An 18,335-nucleotide genomic window follows, 5' to 3' on the forward strand; every position below is an offset into this window, starting at 1 on the left:
ATCCAGAACAGCTCCAATGAAAGGGAGCGTCTGAGAGGGAGTCAGGTGTGACTTCTGCATGCTTATAGTGAACCCCAGCTTGTGCAGGAGGTTCGCCGTAGTCTGAATGTGGGAGACGACTGTCTGGGGCAATGGCGCCTTCAAAAGCCAGCCGTCGAGGTAGGGGAAGACTGAGACCCCTAACCTGCGCAGATGAGCTGCAAACACCGCTGTAGGAAGTTGGCTCAGTATGTACTATTTCAAAGTAAGAAATAGCATGCACAGAGTCCAAGGGTTCCCCTTAGAGGTAAGATAGTGGCAAAAAGAGATAATTCTAATGCTCTATTTTGTGGTAGTGTGGTCGAGCAGTAGGCTTATCAGAGGGTAGTGTTGTACACACACAGGCAATAAATGAGGAACACACACTCAGACAATTCCAGGCCAATAGGTTTTTGTATAGAAAAACATATTTTCTTAGTTTATTTTAAGAACCACAGGTTCAAGATTTACAAACAATACTTCAAATGAAAGGTACTTTACTTCGGTATCATAGGAACTTTGAATCCGCAAAATAGCATGTACAGTTTTGGCAAAAAAGGCAATAAGCTATTTTTAAAACTAGACAGTGCAAAATTTCAACAGTTCCTGGGGAAGGTAAGTGTTTGTTAGTTTTGCAGGTAATTAAACCACCTACAGGGTTCAAAGTTGGGTCCAAGGTAGCCCACCGTTGGGGGTTCAGGGCAACCCCAAAGTTACCACACCAGCAGCTCAGGGCCGGTCAGGTGCAGAGGTCAAAGTGGTGCCCAAAACACATAGGCTTCAATGGAGAAGGGGGTGCCCCAGTTCCAGTGTGCCAGCAGGTAAGTACCCGCGACTTCGGAGGGCAGACCAGGGGGGTTTTGTAGGGCACCGGGGCTGACACAAGTCAGCACAAAAAGTACAGCCTCAGTGGCACGCGGCGGCCGGGTGCAGAGTGCAAACACGCGTCAGGTTTGTAATGGAGTTCAATGGGAGACCCAGAGGTCTCTTCAGCGAAGCAGGCAGGCAAGGGGGAGGCTCCTCGGGGTAGCCACCACCTGGGCAAGGGAGAGGGCCACCTGGGGGTCGCTCCTGCACTGGAGGTCGGATCCTTCAGGTCCTGGGGGCTGCGGGTGCAGTGTCTTTACCAGGCGTCGGGTTCTTGGAAGCAGGCAGTCGCAGTCAGGGGGAGCCTCTGGATTCCCTCTGCAGGTGTCGCTTGGGGGGACTCAGGGGGGTCAACTCTGGCTACTCACAGGGTCGCAGTCGCCAGGGAGTCCTCCCTGTAGTGTTTCTCTGCAGGTCGAGCCGTGGGTGTCGGGTGCTGAGTGGAAAGTCTCACGCTTCCGGCGGGAAAAGTGTAGTCCTTTAAAAGTTGTTTCTTTGTTGCAAAGTTGTTTCTTCTTTGGAGCAGAGCCGCTGTCCTCAGGAGTTCTTGGTCCTTTTAGATGCAGGGTAGTCCTCTGAGGCTTCAGAGGTCACTGGACCCTGGGGGACGTGTCGCTGTCGCAGTTTTTCTTGAAGTGGGGAGACAGGCCGGTAGGGCTGGGGCCAAAGCAGTTGGTGTCTCCGTCTTCTCTGCAGGGCTTTCAGGTCAGCAGTCCTTCTTCATCTTCAGGTTGCAGGAATCTGTTTTCCTAGGTTCTGGGAGCCCCTAAATACTCAATTTAGGGGTGTGTTTAGGTCTGGGGGGTTAGTAGCCAATGGCTACTAGCCCTGAGGGTGGCTACACCCTCTTTGTGCCTCCCCCCTGAGGGGAGGGGGGCACATCCCTAATCCTATTGGGGGAATCCTCCATCTGCAAGATGGAGGATTTCTAAAAGTCAGAGTCACCTCAGGACACCTTAGGGGTTGTCCTGACTGGCCAGTGACGACTCCTTGTTTTTCTCATTATCTCCTCCGGCCTTGCCGCCAAAAGTGGGGCCGTGGCCAGAGGGGGCAGGCATCTCCACTAGCTGGAGTGCCCTGTGGCGCTGTAACAAAGGGGGTGAGCCTTTGAGGCTCACCGCCAGGTGTTACAGTTCCTGCAGGGGGAGGTGAGAAGCACCTCCACCCAGTACAGGCTTTGTTACTAGCCACAGAGTGACAAAGGCACTCTCCCTATGTGGCCAGCAACATGTCTGGTGTGTGGCAGGCTGGCAAAACTAGTCAACCCACACTGGAAGTCGGGTATGTTTTCAGGGGGCATCTCTAAGATGCCCTCTTGGGTGTATCTCACAATAAAATGTACACTGGCATCAGTGTGCATTTATTGTGCTGATAAGTTTGATACCAAACTTCCCAGTTTTCAGTGTAGCCATTATGGTGCTGTGGAGTTCGTGTATGACAGACTCCCAGACCATATACTCTTATGGCTACCCTGCACTTACAATGTCTAAGGCTTTGCTTAGACACTGTAGGGGCATAGTGCTCATGCACCTATGCCCTCACCTATGGTATAGTGCACCCTGCCTTAGGGCTGTAAGGCCTGCTAGAGGGGTGACTTATCTATGCCATAGGCAGTGTGAGGTTGGCATGGCACCCTGAGGGGAGTGCCATGTTGACTTAGTTATTTTCTCCCCACCAGCACACACAAGCTGGCAAGCAGTGTGTCTGTGCTGAGGGAGGGGTCCTCAGGGTGGCATAAGACATGCTGCATCCCTTAGAGACCTTCCCTGGCATCAGGGCCCTTGGTACCAGGGGTACCAGTTACAAGGGACTTACCTGGATGCCAGGGTGTGCCAATTGTGGAAACAAAGGTACAGTTTTAGGGAAAGAACACTGGTGCTGGGGCCTGGTTAGCAGGCCACCGCACACTTTCAAATCATAACTTGGCATCAGCAAAGGCAAAAAGTCAGGGGGTAACCATGCCAAGGAGGCATTTCCTTACAACCACCATCACTTTCGTGAACACCCGAGGGGCGCAGGTAAGGCCGAAAGGGAGCACGGTAAACTGAAAGTGCTCATGACCTACCACGAATCGTAGGTAATGTCTGTGGACAGGCAGGATGGGGATGTGGAAATAAGCGTCCTGCAAGTCCAACACTACCATCCAGTCTCCCAGGTCTAAGGCAGACAGAACCTGAGCCAGGGTGAGCATTTTGAATTTCTCATTCTTGAGGAAGTAGTTCAGGTCCCGAAGGTCTAAGATAGGAGGTAAGCCCTTGTCCTTTTTTGGTATCAGAAAGTAGCGGGAATAACAACCACAACCTACTTCTGGCACAGGGACCCTTTTTATAGCTCCCTTGGCCAAGAGAGCCGCGACTTCCTCGCGGAGAAGCACCAAATGATCCTCTGTAAGATGATGGAAGGATGGCGGCATGTGTGGTGGTGCAGATTCGAAATGGAGGGAGTAGCCCTTCCGAATGATCTGCAAAACCCACCCGTCCGTGGTGATATGTTCCCAGTGGTACAGGTGATGGCGGATACTGCCACCAACTGGGGGGAGAGTGAGGGGACAGACTAGGAGGGTTGGGAGGCTGCAGCGGCGGCCGATGTGGACTGGACAGACCTCTGGCTCCCTGTCCCATTGCCACGTGGGATTCCGCATCCTCGCCCAAGCATAGGCTGGCCAGCGTGCGTGGCACATTGGCTGGGTAGAGGACACGACAGGGTGCCGCTTCTGTGTCCTTGAAAGGGACTAAAAGCGGACTGTGGTGGGCGAGTGGTGGAGGAAAGTCCAAGGGACCGAGCCGTAGCCTGGGAATCCTTGAATCTCTCCAAGGCCGAGTCCGCTTTGTCTCCGAAGAGACGGGTGCCATCAAAGGGCATGTCCATGAGTGACTGTTGGACATCCCCGAGAAGCCAGAAGTGAGAAGCCGTAAGTGCGTAACCAGGCGTGGCGCCATAAGGCCACTGTCGTCACAACTGACCTACCCAGAGAGTCGGTCGTATCCAGCCCACAACGGATAGTGAACTTCGCTGCGTCTTTCCCTTCTTTCACTGCTTGGGAGACGACTGCACAGAACTCCTCCAGTATCTGCGGCAGGACTTGCGCAACCGTATACCACAGGGAGTGGGTATAGTGGCCCAAAAGGCATGCAGTGTTCATAGAGCGCAGCGCGAGGCTGGAGGAAGAAAACAACTTCTTGCCAAATTGTTCCAGCCTTTTGGATTCCCTATCTGGGGGTGCAGAAGGGAACACGCCTGAAGAAGATGAAGCCTGGATAACAAGACTCTCAAGCGTGGTGTGTTGGGACAGGAATTTTGGGTTGTTCGGAGCGGGCAGATGGCGGCAAGCGATAGTCCTGTTCAGAGGAGCCCCTGTGTTGGGTTTGGACCATGTACCCAAAAGGACATCGGTGAGGGCATCATTGAATGGTAAAAGGGGTAATGAAGTAGAAGCCCCAGGCTGAAGCACTTCCGTCAGGAGATTAGACCGGACTTATACAGTAGGTAGCTCAAGGCCGAGGACCTCAGCTGCCCTACTGACCACCATACTGTAAGTCCCTCCCTCCGCCGTAGCCAGGGTAGGAGGAGAAAGCATGCCAGCGTCAGGAGCTCCTGTGCCCAGTCCATAGTAGTGTCATCCTGGTATTCATAAGGGTCCAGGGACCCCTCCAATTCCTCCCCGTATTCGTACCCATAGGAAAAAGGGTCTGAATCCGACCTCAGGCGAATAGGCCCCACCGAAGCCGATGCCGGTGTCAGCCGACGCTGCTCCAACTCAGAGTCGTCGGGGATAAGAATTGGGTCGACGTCTATAGTGTGCACTACCGACGTCGGGAGCGTCGATAATCGACCCGGCCCCGGGGAAGGTCTCGAAGGTGTGACTGGTGCCAGTGCGGATCTGCGGACAGATCCGGAGGTGACCTCGGTGGCCGGGGCCGAAGCTGCCGGCGCGGAACCCGAAGGCCCCTCAGCCCAACCCCTTGGGCCCGAAGGCGCCGTATTCGGGTCAGCCGTCCCAAAGAGGAAGCGCATGGCCTCATAAAACTCCTCTAGTTGGGCAGGGTTCGTTCCCGCTCTGGGAAACTCGGGGAAGCGCAGAGTCGACCCAGACGCAGGCTCCAAGGACGGAGGCCTAGTGTGTGGATGCTCGTCCCAAGTCTCGTCGGCCGAGCGACGGGGGTGAAGTCCGAGAGCAATGGAACTTCTTCGACTTCTTCTTCTTCTTAACTTGATCCGAGGATTTCGAAGAAGAGTGGTGACGACTCCGCAACCGATCTCGAGACCTTCCTCTCGAGCGAGACCAGGACCTACACGGAGTCGAGTGCCGGGCCGCCATTAGCTTTAGGGACCACTCCCTCAAAGCTTTCGGGTGCATGGCCCGACACTCGGAGCAGGACTGAGTCGTGGTCGCGCTCGAGGCACCACAGACAAACGCAATGAGGATCCATCACCGACATGGTCTGATGGCAGTCCTCACAAGGCTTGAACCCGGTCTTCGGGGACATCTCGACACACCAAAGTTGTACACAAAAACTTCGACAAAACAGTCGAATTCGGCCAAAAAATAGCCAGGGTAGCTTTCTCCGGATCAGCGAGCAGCGCGGAAAGAAAAGAACTGACATCACTGCACGAGGGCGGCGTCTATTTACTACTCATGGCGGCCACGATGCCTGCGGAGTCGACCGACGCCACCTACCGAGGGTATTAATCGAAGAAAAATCTCCAGATCCAGTCTGACGCCTGGGGGAAAATTCTAAGGTAAGGAATCTGCAACTAGAAGTCCCTATCAGATATGGCAAGCATCAGTAACACCCTGCTCTACAAGCAGTTGTCAGAACATCACACAGGCTACTAGTACTCTGCGAAAGCAAGCAGTAGTCATGTAAACATATAGGTTACTGGTATTTTGCAACAGAAGCAGTAGTCAGATTGTCATTACCACCAAAAAGGCACGTCAGAATAAACATTATCAGAAATGTCAAGACATCATCATGGATGCACATAGAGTGAAACATTCCCCAAAAGGCAGGTCATAAAAGCAGTAGATAATTAATAGTGGCCTTGGAATCACCTGATACCCCTCCACTAGTGGGCTCAGAGTAAGAATATAGCACACCTGCCCTTATATGCTGGATGGTAATTCCTAGGATTCACAGTCCGAGCGCAGGAGCTCTTGCACTCCTCCTACCTCATGGCAGTAGTTATCCAGTCACTTCCTGCCAGCAGGGATGAGGCCTCTGATGAGGATCCCTCCCCGTCATTCCAACCAATCCGGGAGCCCACTGCTCCTGTTCCCCAAGTATGCTCCACGTGACGTATGGGGGAACCACACAGCTCCCCGGGTGGCAGGGAGACCTCTCTGGGTCCCAGTGTAGAGCAAACCACCTGGCAGTAGCCCACAAGGTCAGAGTGGGGTCAGGTTAGCCCTAAATACCCCCAGGGATAACCTGCCCCAGCATGGAGATTAAAGTACACACTGGCAAAAGGCACGAGCGGAGAGGCCTCACTGGGTCCTCCGTGCGAAGTTAATGGCCTCACGGGGCCCTAAGCAGTCGACCTGGGCTGCAGCGGTGAGTGCCCAACCAGGTAAACAGAGCAAGGCCGCACTCCAAGCTCCAACATCCAGACTGAGTACCTTCTTGTGCCCTGGGGGCACCTCCACTAGCGTGCCTCGGCCGCACTCACTAACTCACTGCTGGCAGTTCCTCGCGACCTCTCCCATGTTGGAGAAGGTGGAGGCAGCGCCACACGCAAGGTGACACAGATGCTATCCTGTGCCCCAGACAAGTCTGAATCAAGGCCAAAAAATGCTCATCGTGCACTGGTGCCACCAGACCTCTATTTATGCACTGTTTAGGCACACAAATGAAAGTGCCCATCACATATTGCCCATTAAATGAGATAGAAGCGCTCTTCATGCACTGAGCCAGCCGATGAAGCTCTCATCACGCTTTTCGCAGATGGAACACAGCACTTCCCTCATGCGTTGTGAAGAGAAGGCAGGGGAAAAAGGGGAGGGGTGGAATCCACCCAGCCCCTGGAGACAGCTATGAAGGCACAGGCTGCAGGGCCCAGTAGTAGGCCAGCACAAGGGTTCCATGGCAGTGGCAGTCTCTTCTCAGTGACCTAGCAGCTCACAGGTCAGCACAACAGCAGAGCAATCCCAAGGTGGTTCCTGGTGAGTCATTCCAGCAGCATCCCATGTCCAGTTCATAAGTCCATTAGTGTCTACCAATGTGGGGGACAGTCCCCTGTACTTACACTCATTTTGTGCAGCCTCCACAAAAGGGCGAGAGGAAGTTCCAACCAGCACTAAATCGGTTCCAGGAATGTCCCCTTTCTCCTCCACCAGTGGCTCCAGACATCACTAGGGGTTAAATGAGCCCTTTGTGTGAGGCCACAGCACAGCCTTTACGGTTGCAGGTGTGCCTCCTGCTTCTACCTCTCCCAGCCCAGGAAGACCATTCAGTATACAGATGCACTCTTGAGACACTTCCACCCTCTTTGTGCACAGGCTGTCTGAGAAGTTTGCACAAAGCCCAGCTGTCACTCTGCCCCAGGCGTGGATTGGAGCTGCAAAACACCAGAGTCATAAGCACAGAGAAATGCTCACTTTCTAAAAGTGGCATTTCTATAATGCTAATTAAAAAAACCACCTACACCAGTAAGCAACATTTCTCACTACCATTACAACCGTACCAAACATGCCTCCGCCACCACTCACAGATCAGACAATATCACTTAGACATATGTTGGGGCATTTCCAAGTTTGTCACTACTAGTACATGTCACATAACCAGGCACATGTCCTACCTCTTACCTCCACAGCACCCTGACCATACGGCTAGCTAGGGCATAGCTTAGGGGTGGCATATATGTAGTAAAAGGGGAGCCTCGTAAGTAAATTTAGATGCCAGGTCCCTGTGGCAGTAAACTGCTTATGCAGGTGCTGCGATAGCAAGCCTGAGACAAGTTTGAAAGGCTACTTCTGTGGGTGGCGCAAGCTGCGTGCAGGCCCACTAGTAGCATTTAATTTACAGGCCCCGGGTATAAGGGATACCAGTGTACAAGGGACTAATAGGTAAACTAAATGTGCCAATCAGGTGTAAGCCAATCATACCAAGTTTAGAAGGGAAAGCACATGCACTTTGTAGGAAGTTGCCTCTGTATATACTATTTCAAAGTAAGAAATAGTGTGCACAGAGTCCGAGGGTTCCCCTTAGAGGTAAGATAGTGGCAAAATTAGATAATTCCAATGCTCTATTTTGTGGTAGTGTGGTCGAGCAGTAGGCTTATCAGAGGGTAGTGTTAAGCAGTTGTTGTACATACACAGGCAATAAATGAGGAACACACACTCAAAGACTTACTCCAGACCAATAGGTTTTTGTAGGAAGTTGGCTCTGTATATACTATTTCAAAGTAGGAAATGGTGTGCACAGAGTCCAAGGGTTCCCCTTAAAGGTAAGATAGGGGCATAATTAGATCATTCTAATGATCTATTTGTGGTAGTGTGGTCGAGCAGTAGGCTTATCAGAGGGTAGTGTTAAGTATTTGTTGTACACACGCAGGCAATAAATGAGGAATTCACACTCAAACACTTACTCCAGGCCACTAGGTTTTTATATTGAAAAGTATATTTTCTTTGTTTATTGTAAGAACCACAGGTTCAAGATTTGCAGTAAACACTTTAAATGCAAGGTACTTCACTTAGATACTTTAGGAACTTTGAATAAAAGCATTATCATATACAGTCTTTGTAAAAATGGCAATAAGCTATTTTTTAAAGTGGACACTGCAAAAATCAACAGTTCCTGGGACAGGTAAGTACTGGTTAGATTAGGAGGTAAGTAAAACACTTACAAGTCTCAGTTCTGGGGCATAGGCAGCCCACCGTTGGGGGGGGGGGGGGGGTCGAGGCAACCCCAAAGTTACCACACCAGCAGCTCAGGGCCGGTCAGGTGTAGAGGTCAAAGAGGTGGCCAAAACACATAGGCGCCTATGGAGAACAGGGGTGCTCCGGTTCCAGTCTGCCAGCAGTTAAGTACCTGTGTCCTCAGGGGGGTTTTGTAGAGCGCTGTGTGGGGGGGGGGGGGGGGGGGGGGGGGTGGTGGACACAAGCAGGCACACAAAACACACCCTCAGCGGCACTGGGGCGGCCGGATGCAGTGTGCATAGCAGGCGTATGGTTTCAGGTAGAAAACAACAGAGGGACCCGGGTTCACTCTAGCGGTGCAGGCAGGCAGGCAGGCGGGGGGGGGGCTTCTCGGGACAGCCACCACCTGGGCTATGCGTCGGGTCACCTGGGGGTCATTCCTGCGCTGATGTTCGGTTCCTTCAGGTCCTGGGGGCTGCGGGTGCAGTGCTGGTTCCAGGCAGTCGCGGTCAGGGGGAGCCTCTGGATTCTCTCTGCAGGCGTCGCTGTGGGGGCTCAGTGGGGTCGTCTCTGGTTACTCATGGGCTCGCAGTTGCCGGGGAGTCCTCCCTGAGGTGTTGGTTCTCTGTATCTTGAGCCGGGGGCGTCAGGTGCAGAGTGAGAAGTCTCACACTTCCAGCGGGAAACATGCAGTCTTTGGAAGTTGCTTCTTTGTTGCAAAGAAGTAGCTGGTTTTGAGCAGGGCCGCTGCTCACTGGAGTTTCTTGGCCCTTTAGTCCAGGGCAGTCCTCTGAGGCTTCAGAGGTCGCTGGTCCCTGTCAGATGCGTCGCTGGTTGCAGGTTTTCGAAGTTGGAGACAGGCCGGTAGGGCTGGGGCCAAGGCAGTTGTTGTCGTCCGTCTTCTCTGCAGGCTTGTAGGTCAGCAGTCCTTCTCGTTTCTTCTGGTTGCAGGAACCTAGTTTCTTGGGATCTGGGGTAGCATAAGACATGCTGCAGCCCTTAGAGACCTTCCCTGGCATCAGGGCCCTTGTTACCAGTTACAAGGGACTTATCTGAGTGCCAGGGCTGTGCCAATTGTGGAAGCAAAGGTACAGTTTAGGGAAAGAACACTGGTGCTGGGGCCTGGTCAGCAGGGTCCAAGCACACTTTCAATCAAAACTTAGCATCAGCAAAGGCAAAACGTTAGGGGGTAACCATGCCAAGGAGGCATTTCCTTACACACTTTAGTACTGATTAGCAGTGATAAAGTGCCCAGTGTCCTACAGCCAACAAAAAGAGGTCAGAAAAATAGGAAGAGGAAGGCAAAAAGTATGGGGATGGCCCTGTAGAAAGGGCCATGTCCAACAGGCCTTCTAGGTGGAAGTTGAGGTTTCTGAGGAGAACGAAGGAGCCTGAGTGGATGATGAGGGGTGTGATTAAGTCTGTCATGTCTCTGGCGTGAGGTCCCATAGGTCTGTACAGGTGTCCCGGCGGTCTGTACAAGAAGTCTCCGCACTGGGTGAAACTGGCTGTGATGTGTAGCCTGGAGGTGAAGTGTTCACATAGCTAGTGGCAGTGTACATGAAGGTGGAGTAACTGATGGTACCCTCGACTATGATGGAGAGACTGTTCCAAGCTTGTGCTGACATTCCTGTCTGTTGATCTTGTAGCCGGCAGAGATGAATTAAAGTGAAGTCCGGGGCAGAGGTTGGGTTCAGCCACATTTCCATGAGGAAAAGCAGGGTGCAACTGAAGTACTATGGCACAAGGAGCACAGGACCCACGCCTAGGCATGCCCATTGCACTTACCGCATCTCACTTAGTTATTACAACAAAGATTAATTTAAACATTCCACTAATCACTTTTTTGTTTTTCTAAGGGCTACACTGAAGCCTGTCGTTTTTGCCTCCCTCTAGACTGGGACCAGGCTTTCACAAATGCTGATTTTTCGAACTATGTTAAACCACTATCAGACAGTCTAGCTGTTCATCTCTCTATTCCTAGTTTTAAATAGTTTTGTGACTAGACTTTTATTTCCCTAAAAAAAGTCACGTGGCAAAATATTGCAGTAGGGAATGTTCACCCTGCACATCAGATAAAAGCCAGACCTCTCAAAAGTTGTAATATTTTCTGCTTTTCACTACTCACGAGTTTAAAACCTCATTGGCTAAAATTAAACCAAGGGCACCTTCAGACCAGATCCAGTGGCAGATACTTGAGCAACCAGCCTAAACCATTCCAACATTTATCCCCACATAAGGTCTAGTGTAGAACCTGACAAACAAATCTGCAACAGATTCCTGACCTTTCTCTCATGAGAAACTCACAGCAGCCGAAAGCCTTAAACACCATTGCTAAAGAGTTCCATTAGCATCTTTGGTCTCCAGATTTTGTAAGGCCCCACTCAAGCAGTTTTTTTTGTCCTTGCCAATGCACTGGGTCAGTGGGAAGAGAAAAAGATACATGTGGTGTCCTCGTGAGAGCTCTCTATATGGTGTTGCAGAGCTCGTTGCTTTGTCCAGATGAATGCAAGACCCTGGTTAAGGAGGGCCAATCAGATTCACAATTCTTAACTCTAGCCAATACTTGCAGTGTGTATTATCGCAAACATTCCCATACAGGTGTATGGCAAGCCTCAAATTAGCAAGGCAATATTTATTGATGAGCAACAGGCAACAGTTTCTGAGAAGGGAATCACTGTTCATTGACAGCTCTTAAGACTGAATAAAAGGAGGAGGGAGAAGGTCATAGATGCACTGACGCCTTGCAGCAGGCACAGTGCAGACATCCCAACGTGAGGTAAGCTTTTATAGGCAGAGCTGCACGGACTCTAGAAGTGCACTGACCTGGTAGGTGTAAATGTATATTTCCTCCATGCCCACACATGACCTAAATGGAAGTATTGAAGTAAATGTAGACTGTCTTGTGCAAAAAAAAAATTACAAAAAAATTAAACTGTCATGGAACTCCCAATTTGAGGTTGCCCTCTCTGTCCCTTCAGGACACCATACAGGCCCTCATTAAGCGTGGCTCTGCAAATTGTGATGGGGGTGGTGACAGGAGCTATGGCTCCACTGGAATTATGTTTATGTTTTTTTGCCAGGTGCAAGCAGGAAAATGTCTTCAGTCTAAAGACTTCCCACGTTACCTCCATGAAACTTGTAAATCCCAATATTTCCCCCTTACTGCTAACAAGGACCCCTGGTAACTGGATTTTGGGTGAGAGATATAACAGGAATTATTCTACAACAGCATGTCACTACATAGCTTGTAACAGCAGCACAGTCACACCATATACATAACAACTCACCACATGGTAACAGGTAAAAGTGAAGGACCCCAGTTTTGTAGGGCTGGGAAGTGTTTTTATTTTCCCAGGAGAGGGCCATCAGGCATGATGTTGCATGTACGTAAGTAAAAGGTCTGTAAAAGTACTCCTGCAGAGTAGTTCAGTTGTAAACAACGGCCAATCCCTGTAACCTGCTAATAGTACACTCTGGAAGGACCTGGCTATTCTCAGTGGTTCATGTGTTTGCTCCTCCATCTCGCAATTGACTCCAAAGAGTCATTTAGTAAAGGTAAGGCCACAGGGTAGGTTAGAAAAAACAAAAATGGATACAGCACATACTTGGGAGTGTGACCTCCTATGTCTCTACAAAATATGCATCGGAGTACCAAATGAAACTCCTTTTGACAAGAGTAACTAATCTCAGAAATGCCAGATATTAGGGTTACACAGCCATAAGTGCCTGAATTACGAAATTCTGGCGACTGATGGGGTTATACACTTGTATTTCTGTCTGTTTCCTGTTCTGGAGGCTTAATGCGCTGGGCCTGGAATTAGATGAGCAGTGCATTTGCAGCCTGTGGATTCAATCCCTGACATATCAGCTGTTAGAGCGCCCTCATATTCACTAGTGAAGTGAACGTTAGTTTAAGCCGTTTAAGTAAGTACTGTTAATGGAGGCAATCCTATGTCTAAAGGGTACATTTACTTATCCCCCAAAGCTGCCTGCATTTTGATTTCGAGGCTTGGGAGCCGTGCACTTTTTCCTAAATTAAGCGAAATAGCTGATTTTTATAATTGTGTTAGACTACTATAAACAATCCTCTCTACATTCTGCCAGCTTCCTGGCGATCGACGAGCAAACAGTTTATACGTGCTAGGCCTAAGACATGCAGATGTCAACATTACGTTATTTGAGCCAGCATCCTACACAACTTTCTCTGGCGAAGGACTCCACAGGGGGGTGAGGGGACTGGGCTCCTTCCTAAACAAGTCCCTTCTGGGATAAACGGTGCATTGGCTCTTCAATTAGCGATGCCATGGTTACATTTTCAATTCACATGCATAGCTCATTTGGCAACAATTCTTACCTGTCGAACATACTGCCAGGCAAGCTCGACATCACCTGGTAAGCTGAATCGTCTCATTATCAATGTGTTCAGTTCTGGAAACTTAAAAAGAGATAAAATGTGGGTATTTGGTGTCACACACGAGAATATCACTCACATATTCTCCTCTCCAAGGACAAAAGACGTTTTTTTGTGAATAAAAGCCAGTAGTTCATAAACATAAGTTGTTCAGAAGAAGTTATCTGCATCACTGATTGAAACATTTTACTGTTCCATTAGTGCAGGCACATCAGCAATCGTAGCATTCAGTAGCCAACAAAGCACATGCAAAGGAAGAACAGTGGTACAGGCGGCTAGGAAAAGGCAAGGACAATGGGACACATGGAGGAGGAGAATGGGGAGGAGCAGGGAAGCTGCTGTTAAACATTCTTCGAGTTCTAGTAGTTGTGAAATAACTCTTAACATACAAAGCTTGACATTCTTGCAGTTTTGAAATATGCCTTTTCCAGTGTCATGCTGAGCAGGGTGCTGGTTTCATATTCGTCCCTCCCCATGTAGCTACTTACAGTTCCAATGCCAGGACATTACTATGTACGCTCTTCTTCCTGCCTCATCTGATTCACAGAGGATTTGCCCTCCTATAAGTGTATTAATACACTCAGTACCTGAACTGAGTGGGACAACCCTAAGAAGAGTTGTAATCGATATCCTGGCATGAACAGCCCTAAACAGTCATGCAATATTTGATAAAACGAACCCCATAATATTTGAATTATGCTAGACTGAGAATAGCACAGGTTTGGGCACACACACAATTGATGCATAGTGACCAGAAACATTTGGTCCAGGATCCCTCACTGACAAAAGATGGAACTGTAAACCGTTAGAATTCAGCAATTGCTGAGCTCCAGAACCACATTCTGCCAACTGCTGTCATCCTAAAAGACTAGGGTTAAAATCTGTTGCTGGTCTTATTATAGAAGAAGTGCCCCGCCTCCTGGGAGAGGCGTGCAGGACTACATCCTAGAGAGGATAGCTGCCTGGAAACCCAGCTGAGGTCGGTGTCCCAAGAAGATAGAAGTCACCGAGATGCCATGAAGGGGTAACCATACACTGTTTGCAATGTCCGAGTGCAGGAAACTTATCACCTCCTGTAAAGCGGTTGGTGAAGCTGACCTCCTTCCTTCCCCTTTGCCCCTATCTCAGCGGAACCTGTCTGTACCCCAGATATTCCCTCAAGTACTGCGTACGTCTCATCTCATCGCCTGGGAAAGTTAAAAGGGTCACTAAGTGAGGCTTTGCTGATTATAACACCACAAACAGCCTTACAAACTTGTGAGCTTCTGGAGATGTCAGTCTAGGAACCACACGTGTCCCAGGAGTAGATGGCATTCCAAGCACAGAAAGAAATGATCCACAACTAGTGGTTCCAGAAAATATTCTGTCTAATTTGGGAAGTGGGACATCCTTCAGGCCAGACCCACTTCTGTGCGAAGTAACAGAGACCTCACAACATTGGACAGTCCACTGAAGTAGAGTGCCATTCCTCATACGATGAAACACACAGATATATTTCCTCTAGTTGTAGTTTATCAACCAGAGCAGTCGGTGCTGAGCAATTTCTGGTGAGAAGTAAGACTGAATTGTTTGACTGATGTTTGCAAATTCTGTCTGGGACTATAGATCCAATATTCACAAGTACCATAAAAAAAAATACTTCCAATGAGGGGGGCGTGACTAAGATGGCGGCTGGGACGGACGTATCTTGAGGAGCTCGTCCGTGGCCTGGCCCATTATCTTGGCTCATCCGGCCCTCTGCTGGGAGGCGAAACTTCAACACTGGGGGAGGGCTGTCTGGAAACAGACTGCCTAGGCGAGCCCAGACTGTGGTGGAGGTGAACACACTACGCACGCAGCCAGGTAAGACTTGCAAGGGCTATAGCAGTGTCATTGGGTGGCGGGTGCTCAAAGAAAAGGCACAAGCTGCCTGATGTGCGGGCAGCCCTGGAATATTTCTGCTCTGGCAGGGGCAAGGAAGGAGAGGCCCACCCTGACCGGGGCTGGGTCACGTCTGTGGTCCGCACAGGCATGAAAACATGGCAATGGACCCCTGGGGCCTATGTTGAGACACCCTCCCACCACCTAGACAGCTACCGAGGAGGACAGGAAACTGATGATGGAAGCTCACCTCCCCCACAACAAAAGAGCTGCAGTATGTCTAGTGATTTCAACAGGCCTGACTGATGCATGGCCCAGTGCAAGCACTGCCAAAAACACAAGGTGCAAGGGGATCTGGTCTAGTGGTCCTCGTCTGCAGAGAGCAATTCCTGGGGGGATCCAAAGTGAAGGGGGAAGTCAATCAACCCACAACATGAGACTCGTTGAGGCCTGCAAGGGAAGGGGGGTTGACCACAACCCGGGGTGATGAGGAGCGGTTGGGTGGGGGCATGGGGGCCACACCTCCCCCGAGAAAGGTGGCCCCTGAGAAAGGGGAACCCACAAAGCTGGCCTGCAAAGTGCAGCTACCATGTGAGCCAGATGGTCCAGGGTGCTCCTGGGACTTAGGGAATATGGTCCGCCACAATTCTCAGAAGATGGGCCCCCTGCCAGTGCCCTCGAAGCTCCCCGATGACAAGGGCGAACTAAACTCTTAGGAGGAACCTCTGGGGCTGGAGAATCATAAAGCCACTATCCTGGAGGCAATCAAAAACACTAAACTACCCCTGGAAAAAAAGATAGACATGGTAGCCCTAGACCTGGCCCTCCTGCGAACGGATCATAAACTGAAGGAGAAGGTAGGTGGTAATGAGCGAATCCCGAGAGACATGGCAACACAGGTCCATGACGGCAATAAGGCCATCCGAGCCCAGCAACAAGCAGTAGCTTGACTCCAGGAAGGTGGATGATGCAAAAGGGCGTTCAAGGCAGAACAACCTATGCTTCGTGAGCGTCCTGTAGTTGAGAGAAGGTCCAAGCATGAAACTGTTGCTGGAGGACTGGCTCCTTGGAGAGGTACTCAAGAGCAAAAATCCAAAATGTTCAGGAACGAAGATAGAGTGCCCGTTCGGCCCCTGGTTCCTGGGACACAGTCCCGTCCCATAGTGGCACAGCTGCTTAACTTTCACGACCGGAAATTACATCCTACATACCACAGGCCCTGGCAAATGAACACCTATCCAGACTACACTAACGCTGTTTAAAAACAGAGACACGTTCCACAAAGTAAAACAACACTGTAGGAGGCTGGCCTGGTTTGTAGTGGGTACCAAAGGTACTTATACCAGGTCCAGTTAGCCCTTATTAGTGAAATGTAGTCAGTGTCTAGAAGCCAGGCTCTCTAGGGGTATTGTGGATGAGCAGCCAAGGCCAAACTAGGAGACATGCAAAGCTCATGCAGTACCACTGTAGTCACACAGTACTTATCACATGAAAGAAAATACTCAGTGTTACAAAAATAAGGGTACTTTATTTTGGTGACACAAATACCAAAAATACCATAGACTATACTCCCTTAGGAGGTAAGTAATACACACATTATATACACTAGTATGCAGAAATACCTGTAAAAACAGAAAACAGTGCAAATAGTGAAAATCACAATAGTTCAAAATGGTCCTGGGGGAACACAAACCATTTACTAAGAAAGTGGAATGTGAATGCCAGTTTCCCACCAAGGGGAGTGTAGTGTGTAGAGGGACGCTTGGAGTATTAGAAAACACCAAAGGTAGGTAATAGAACCCACCCCAGAGCCCAAGAAAGCAGGAGTAAATCACAGTAACTTTCCTAGAACACGGGAAAGAAGATTATGCAAGAACCAGAAGAGACTGCAAGACACCAACGATGGATTCCTGGACCAGAAGACCTATGGAAGAAGGGGACCAAGTCCATGAAGCACTGAAGAGTCCTGGGTGAAAGGAGCCCCTGCTAACCCGGATGAAGGTGCAAAAGATGAACCACCGGTGAAGAACAACAGTCAGTACTGCACCCAAGAAGACGGATGCGGGTTCCTGGGTGGTTCAGATGATGTCCCATGACGGATGGATGATTGCGGTCTGGATTGCACCAAGGTAGCTGTTAACAGAAAATGGTGCTGCCCTGTACCAGGTGGGACCTGGTGGACTCTACCCAGGAGGGGGAGTCAGAGGGGGCTCTCAGCAACTCAGAGAGCCCTAAGAAGACCAGGCAGCGTGCACACAGAAGTCCCACAGCACGGAGACAAAGAAGGTGCAAAAGGAAGCCCATGCAGCAATACACAAATGGATCCCACGTCGCCGGAGAACCACCCAGGAGGCTGTGCATCGCAGAAAGGAGTGCTGGAGGCCAGAGCTGCACGGTGCACGAAGAACTTCGTGGAAGGATGCCAACAAGCCTTGGCAACTGAAAAACACACGGTTCACAGGGGTACTGTCTTGCGTGGGGAGGCAAGCTCTTACCTCCATCAAAGTTGGACTTCAGGACAGTCGGGTCCCCTTCAGTCCACCACCCGTGTTGCTGGATCCACGCACTTCTTCTGAAGAGGGGGCCAGTGCTACCAGTCGTCGCTGCAGAGGGGTGCCTGCTGAAGCAGGGAAGTGACTCCTTCACTTCAAGGGAGATTCCTTCATTCCTTCATTCTGGTGCAGGCTGAAGACAGACGTTCCTCCAAGGATGCACGACCTGGAAACAGTTGCTGGCAGGAGCTGAAGATACAATGTTGCAGAAGTCGTCTTTGCTTCTTGGTTGCAGTTTGTAGAGTTCCTGGAGGGTCCAGATGCAGTTTCTTCAGTAAGAAGGTGAAGTGAAGGATGCAGAGGATTACTGCTGGAGTCTTGCAATCCGAATCTGAAGAACTACCCAAAAGAGAGACCCTAAATAGCCCCGAAAGGGGGATTGGTCAGCTAAATAGGTAGGCAACTATCAGGGAGGGCTCTGACATCACCTGCTGGCACTGGCCACTAAGATGCTCCTAGAATGCCATGCCAACTTGAAATCCAAAATGGCAAAACCCAGTGACCTTCTAGAGGAGCTCTGAGTACCACCCCTGGGGTGGTGATGAACAGAGAAGTGGTCACTCCCCTTTCCTTTGTCCAGTTTCGCGCCAGAGCAGAGACTGGGGGACCCTGAACCGGTGTAGACTGGATTATGCAAGGAGGGCCTCAACTGTGCCCTTGAAAGCATTTCCAGAGGCTCTGGGAGGCTACCCCTCCCATGCCTTTTACACCTATTTTCAAAGGGAGAGGGTGTAACACCCCTCTTCCAAAGGAAATTCTTTGTTCTACC

At 50.3% G+C, this 18,335-nt stretch overlaps 1 protein-coding gene across 3 annotated transcripts in view; it reads right to left on the minus strand.

The window, feature by feature from the left end:
- Window positions 1–18,335, minus strand: part of PDSS1 (decaprenyl diphosphate synthase subunit 1) — a 411,626-nt gene that overhangs the window by 70,149 nt on the left and 323,142 nt on the right. For all 3 annotated transcript variants that reach the window (XM_069211354.1, XM_069211353.1, XM_069211355.1), the window contains one exon: window positions 13,098–13,178. In XM_069211354.1, the coding sequence (XP_069067455.1) occupies window positions 13,098–13,178 (81 nt within the window). The remainder of the gene's footprint in view (window positions 1–13,097; window positions 13,179–18,335) is intronic.

Source organism: Pleurodeles waltl, chromosome 10, assembly GCF_031143425.1.
Source record: "Pleurodeles waltl isolate 20211129_DDA chromosome 10, aPleWal1.hap1.20221129, whole genome shotgun sequence".
Classification (NCBI taxonomy): Eukaryota; Metazoa; Chordata; class Amphibia; order Caudata; family Salamandridae; genus Pleurodeles; species Pleurodeles waltl.